The following is a 7,029-nucleotide window of genomic DNA, read 5'->3' as shown; positions in this document are numbered from 1 at the left end:
CAGGCGTTTATGCCAGTTATTTTGCTGAATTGAAGTACCTACAACCTTTGGACTGGCATCAAGTATGAAAAGGTCCTTTAAAGACTTCTCAAACCACAATGGAACACTCATCTCTGACAAAACAAAACAAAAAAGGATATTATAAATAAAGGACCATTTTGTTGTGAAAAAATGTACATATATGTATATACAAGATAGTTAGAATAGCTATACAGCTACTTTCTCTTAGTTCATTGAGAAGAAAGTTTTGTACTAATATTGTTTAGACAAGACACCATGTCTGCATTTGTCCTCTGAATAACTACTATGAAGACAACAACAATATGTAATGTATTAATTATTGTAACTGTCCTACTAACCTGTTTTGAAACTATTTCATTGGCTATTTTATGTTTTTTCTCATTAAAACGAATATAAAAATTATTTTTTAAAAAACCTGGATACTGAGGCAGTGGAGAGTTCCTAAATATTAGTTATTGTTCTAAACAGCCTCGGTGAATCTCTGAAGTGGATTTTCTTTTCCTGCTGTCTCGTTCCTCTTTGCCTAAGCAGTCCCCTGAGAAAGAGCCTCGTGGCCTCTGTGGCTCTGCCCCAGGACTATGGCAGGCTGCGCAGTGAGGAGGGGTACATGGCCCTCTCAGCAGGGACCACATCCAATGTCCCCACCTTCACCGCTCTCCTTCATGAGCTCTGAGTTGCTCGCATTACCTCATCCCTTGACTTAGGTCCAAAGAACACCGCAGGAGCAAACAGTGGATACGGACTTTATTTTCCACCCATGGAGGTGAGCACACACAAGTCTGCGTGGGCAGAGGTCTAGGAGATGCAGGCTCACAGTTGCCTGCCTTGAGTTATAGACACAGATCAGGATGGGGTCTCATTCCTACCACAAAACTGCTATGGGATTATCACAATGAAACATTAGTTCCCAGTTCTATTTACACCATGGAGTATGGAGAAGAATACATTTCTTACACTAAAAATATATATATATATACTTTAGAATCTCTAAAACAAAAATATCTCTATCTCTACATGAGAGCTACTATAAAGAAGAACATAGAAAATAAGGAAAGCATACCAGCACCTCAAGTTGTCCCCTTCCATGGAAGGTGGCTCTGCTCTCCACCTGACACCATTAGCTTGGAAGGGCAGCCATTTCTAACCAACCACACAGACAGATGCAGGGAAACAAGAGGGAAACATCATCCCAGAGGAGTGAATATGGGGGGTGGAGGAGGAGGAGGAGGAGGAAGAAGAGGAGGAAGAGGAGGAGGAGGAAGACGAGGCAGAAGATTTGGCTTCTTTTACAAAAGGAATAATTGCACATTCAGTTTGCTGCTTCTGTTTCCAGCGTTATTATTGCACATGTAAAAATCCTGCATGTTGAAGTTGTCTGAGAACCTGCTAAGAGAAGCCCAGGCTTCTATCTGGTGGGCTCAGACAAGTGCTATGGGTGGATTCTCCCTTCCTCTCTCTCTCTCAGGAAACAGCAATGTTATCAGCTAGAAGAAAAAGTTCTTGACTCTCCAATGCTGAGAGTAGGTTAGATTTAAGAAAAATGTTAGTCCTTTTCTCTTCAAAAGGATCAAAAACCATTGCATTCCCTTTGAATCTGCTAAAAGAATCATGACTATAGATGAATCACTCTTCTTCCTGAATCCTCCTCCTGAAAAGGTTCACGTAACACTCTTTTCCTCTTTTCACACTTCAAACAGTGATATAGTTACTTCACACTTCTCTCAGTTATGAAAATTACCCTTCTTTCTGATTAAAAAAAAAAGAGTCAACCACCCATTCTTTAAAATTAATGTTAAGAGACTGGTACATCAAGAATCATAATGAATAGGTTTAGTAGAAAAATTCCTTACACTTGGTTATGGAAAGTCTTGTGTTTACACTGAAATGTAGAGGAACCTAAGGGCTCGAGAAGCCTTACTGCATCACTGTAAGGAAAATGACCATAAAATTTCCTTTCTGAGAAGCTCCAAGACCAACCCAGAGACCCTACCACCTCAACTGGTGGTGGTATCAGGACCTCTGATCCAAAACTTCTTCTGTCTGAGGAGAATGTGAAAGACTGAAGATCAGGCAGACAGAAGGAAAGGTACTCGAAAGGCTGAGACAGTACATAGGCAAGACTTGGATGCTGCTGCTTGGCCAGCCAGGACCTGCTGAAAGGATTTCTACCTGAGGGGAGCCCCAACAGTTACCACAAAAGTACACTGAAAATATTGAATGTAGGGCTCCTGGATATCCTGCTAAAATGTAGTTTAGAAACGTGAGAAGTGTGAGAAAAATGCAGTGACAAACTAGCATTTGTCACCAGAGGACTGTGTAAAAGTCCTCTCAACAAAAGAACTTCAGAGACATTGATAAAATGGCAGAGGGAACATACTGGGTAGTGTTTCTAATGCTGGTTTTAAAACCAGCATTTTGGGCCGTGGGACCAAACTTGCTTCTAAGCTTCAAGCAAACCTAGGATGAGAACATTGAAATCAACTGAATAGATGCAGGGAAAACTACTGATTTGATAACTAAGAGGGAGGTCTGCAGGGTTGAGTGAGTAGGAAATAAAATAGAATCAGGAATTTTCATTTTTGGATGACCGGAAACTATAGATTCCCCAGACCATAGATCTTTTAAAGGTCACCATTATCACAGCTTGAGCTCTCAACCAAGCCTGAGACTTAGAATATACTAAATTTTATTCAACATTTATGACTAACTTAAAAGACAGTTACATCACAGCCAAAAAGAAAGAATGGCTTTTTGCCTTGTTTTTTAGAAAAACATGGTTCACTTCCCTTCTATCCAAAAGGCAAATTTCTATGAATAAAAGGATGGGTATAGGAAATGTATGTGGTAAAGAAAAGATTTCTCCACAGTCCTTCAGAAGTTGGAAAGCTGTGGCTGCAGGTTGGACACACCTGGCTTGCCTGGGTCTCAGTGAACAGAAACTGTTCAGGCTGCATACAAAATACACAATTAGGGAGCCGGGGAGATGGCTCAGTGGAATAAACGCTTCCCTGGCAAGCGCAAGGGCCTGAGTTCAATCCCCTGTTCTGCCAAAATACACAATTACTGTAACATAACTTCCTTAAGTTTTAAAGTGTTAACATAGGCACGACTAGCCAGTGGGCTGCAGGTGGGGCATGCCTGCAAGTCTAGACCAGCCCCTCTCTAAACGTAATGACCAGAAGGCAATCTGTCCACTCAGCAACTACAGTTCTTTTTCCTTAGATCTAAGATTCTACATACCATCATTTTCTTAAATCCCTGGCTTCTCCCTCCTCCCTTACATTGATACCACCAGCCTGGCCAGGCATTGACTTGGCAATGCTCAAACTGTTCTCTCACTGTGAAAGAGGGTATCACTTCTTTGGCTCAAGCAAATATAAGCATTAAAATCACTAGTAACCTGCAAATATAAGCATTAAAATCACTAGTAACCTGCCTTGCCTTCTACTCCTAAGTCACTTTATTCTTCATGTTGAACTTAAATACTGTTTTCTCGCCAGTTAATCCACCGGTGTTTGTCCTCAAACTATATATCAGAGACATCTAAGATGGAAATGCCCTTGATGAGAGCTGATGCTCCTGCAGCTTGGTGCACACAAGCTTAACAGCGTCGATGAATACTTGTGCTTGCACCGTCACTCCCAGTTTCTAATGCCCAGCTTGACTCTGCTTCATGCTCATCAGCCACGGATCTAAGCAAGAAGCAGCCAGGACTGGAGGTGAGTGTTTGGCAGGAACTGGGAAGGAGAAGAGAATAAAAGTAGGAGACGGTTCCTATCATTAGATGTAGCAAAAATGGGGCTCAGTATTGCTTGAGAAAAACCTACCAGCCTGTTAGCACAGCCTTCCCAAATGACTGCCACCCTTTGGTGCAGCGATGAAGAGTCCACTGCAGAGGCGCGGAAGTGCAGGTGGTCCCTAAGGGTACTACACAAAGCTGACAAAGGCTGCTTCCCTGCCTTCAGGCAGCTCAGTAGGTACAAGAAAGTATGAGCCACCAGTGTATCAAGAGAGACACTTTTCTGAGGGATTCTGTCACTGGTTTTGTGGACACAGGGACTCTTCCCCATACATCCTTCCCATGTGCAGTGAGGTGAGGGAAACAGGTGAAGTTGTCCCTAACTTCCTCACACAGAAAATGGAAGGAAAATATGGGACGGGCAAGATGGAACAAGAACAGCGGCCTAGTTCATCACAAAAATAATGAAAAAGAAGAAAGTAGGCAGGGATGGAAAGGAAAAGTCAGCAAAAATGCTTTTCCCATTGATGGGCTGCCTTTTGCTTTTTCCATGTTAAGTAGATAAGGGTATAATTACTGATTTGCTGTAAAGTGGTCAAGTGTGAAGCTTTGGCTTACAAAGATCTGAATGCCCATCTATTTCAAAGAACATTCTTGATCCTGTCTGTACCACATGAATGGAAGCCAAGGGTGTCCCTACAACAGCTTTCTGGCTAGCAATCAGATCTGACAAACCAGGAGCAGCACCCACAATCCTGAAATCCAATTTCAGAGGCCACTTGAACACCTGAAAGCAGTGTGAGTTTCAGTCATCAGACACTAGTGCAGTGACACACACTGCTTGTCTGAGCCGACACCCATGCCGGGTGATAGGGGCCTGTCCAGTACTAGTTGTTAAATATTTTGAAAATCATCTCCGCATTAAAATAACTACGTTCCTAAAAATAAAATAAAAATGAAAATCACCACCTAAAAGTTACAGAAATATGGGGAAAACTAAGCATTCTTACAACATCAGTCAAGTCTTTAGGACTAGACTGCATTAATGTATTTTAAGAGCTAAAGGAGGGCAAAACTCAACATAATGATGTCGTCAACTCTTCATCTATGCACCTAAAGCACACTGGGGATTTTCCCACTGTGCAAAGATTTTCCAGGATGGAAAACAAACATGATTAAATTCCCTGGGTGCTAACAGGCTGGCTAGTCACATTCTGTGCGCAAAGGAAGGAAGGTCTGTATATATGCACTAGAGCCCGCACCCTTGACATTCACTGCAATGTACAAGAGAAAAAAAACATACGTAGTTTAGAATACTGAAATTAACTTCACCACTTACAGTTCATTTCTCAGGGTGGCTCTTTACATCTAAGAACCAGAACTGTTGTCAACTAAAAAACACCCATGGTGAAGAAACCGTATGGCTAAAGGTGGTTTGGTCCACTGAGCTGATGATGGTTTACTACTAAGGCAGCTAAGGAGACAGTACATAAGCACTTGGATCTCTCCAGGATGCAATAAGAATATTTCCTCAAAAGACAGCAGCAAGACACCAAACAGTCCCATGAAACAGCCGATAAAAACACCATATCCCTCTTTCTACTCACAAACAACTGTTATCAAATCTTTTCTAGATATCTAGAAAGCACACACTATGACAAACCTTCAGGCTATGAAGTCCTTCCTGGTATCTAACTAATTCTTTCTATAGCAATTTAGGCTCATTCTCTCATTCTATATTCAATAAAAACCAAGAGAAGCTGCTCATCCTCAGTGGTCTTTACTAATCCCACCCAAGCCTTTTTCCTAAATAAGCTGAACAACTCCAATGTCCTTCTTGACCCTTGTGTCTTCCAAGGGTTTCATTTGAGTTGTGCAGACTGCTGCTAGGGAGCGACAAAGACACTCCAGGTCAGAGGCCTGTGCTGGCTGGGGTGGTGGGCAGTGCCAATGCCCAGATGGCTCACCTTCTGATAGCAGAGCCCCTGACAGCCTCAGGGTCTGACTAGCATCCTCCACCAGGATGGGCATGGAGCTGAGGCCCAGGGCCACCCAGGAGCTCAAAGACACCAGAAAGACTAGGACCTTCCCTTTCCTTTCTGTTTTCCTGCTACTCTCCCATCAGCACTTAGGAAGAGGGGCCTCAATGAAGGAGTCCTCATGGCAGAATGGAAGAGGGGCTTCACTGAAGGAGTCCTTATGGCAGAATGGATCCATGTGGCTCAGCAGGCCAGCAGAGTTTCAGAGAAAATGTCTGAAAAATGGGAAGCTGAGTCTTTAACGGTGGCAGTTCTGAAGAGAAAAGAAGAGAAGGACCAACAGGAAGTGGCCTTCTGCTGCCACGCTTGCATCTGGTGCCTGGCTGTTGGTATGGGGGTGGCAGGATGCCCTCCAGTGCACACCAGGAATGACTGAATGCTTCGGCAAGGCTTGAGATGACCATAGATGGGGCCAGAGTTGGTCTTGATTCTTCTCCGAGAGACTCACCGATTTCTCTTCACTCCCCTAAGCACCTCATGGCCCAAATCTTCCATTCCAACAAAGACTCTTAGTTGAAGAGACTGAATAAAAGTGTTACAATGAGAAAAAAAGGGAACACATGATTCATTCCTGCTTTTAACACAATACTTTACAGATGTCACCACAATTTAGATCTGGCTGTATTTTAAGTTCATTTACAAGTAGACTAGTTCTCAACTAAAAATAACTGTGTGCGGTATACAGTTCGACAGCTGCCTGGATTTTCCTCTGAAGGAAATAAGATTCTATATTTCACTCACATTCAGTACAGATTTATTTTAACCCATTCAATGAAGAAATAACGATTAGCACTCACTGGTGTTATGACTTCAAATCATTTCAGTTTCTCCTCAGACCAACCTCATATTATCCCCATTTTACTGGGGAGTATACTGAATGTCAGAAATAGTGGTATGCTACCTTACGCAGGAGCAGGAACAGATTTCCTGATTTCCCATCTTAAAAAATCAATTTTTTTGTTAAACACAAAAGTCTTTAATAATGCCTCAATTTTCTGATTACTTTACCTGTACTTGACTAAATTCTTCAAGTATTTTGAACACATAGCCTACCTCACTGCAGGTAGAAATATCTAAAGTCCTTCAATTTTCTTCATTAACCTGATCAAAACTAATCTACACTACTATCAAATGATATATAATTTATTTTGCAAAATAATGTATTTATAATTTAATATTCCAAAATTTTGGCAACAATTCTCATTGTGAAAATTCTTTTTTTTTTTTTTT

At 41.8% G+C, this 7,029-nt stretch overlaps 1 protein-coding gene across 1 annotated transcript in view; it reads right to left on the bottom strand.

Moving 5' to 3' along the window:
• Positions 1 to 3,076: 3,076 nt before the first annotated feature.
• Positions 3,077 to 7,029, bottom strand: part of Slc4a8 (solute carrier family 4 member 8) — a 92,509-nt gene continuing 88,556 nt past the window's right edge. Inside the window, exons 25-26 of the mRNA XM_004637832.2 lie at positions 3,454 to 6,321; positions 3,077 to 3,421 (exon numbers count right to left, since the gene is read on the bottom strand). Coding sequence (XP_004637889.1) covers positions 6,309 to 6,321 — 13 coding nt within the window. The 3' untranslated portion in view covers positions 3,077 to 3,421; positions 3,454 to 6,308. The remainder of the gene's footprint in view (positions 3,422 to 3,453; positions 6,322 to 7,029) is intronic.

This window comes from Octodon degus, unplaced genomic scaffold (genome assembly GCF_000260255.1).
Source record: "Octodon degus isolate 3935 unplaced genomic scaffold, OctDeg1.0 scaffold00093, whole genome shotgun sequence".
Classification (NCBI taxonomy): Eukaryota; Metazoa; Chordata; class Mammalia; order Rodentia; family Octodontidae; genus Octodon; species Octodon degus.
Note: the sequence above shows the minus strand (reverse complement) of the source record. Positions and strands in the feature narration are given on the sequence as shown.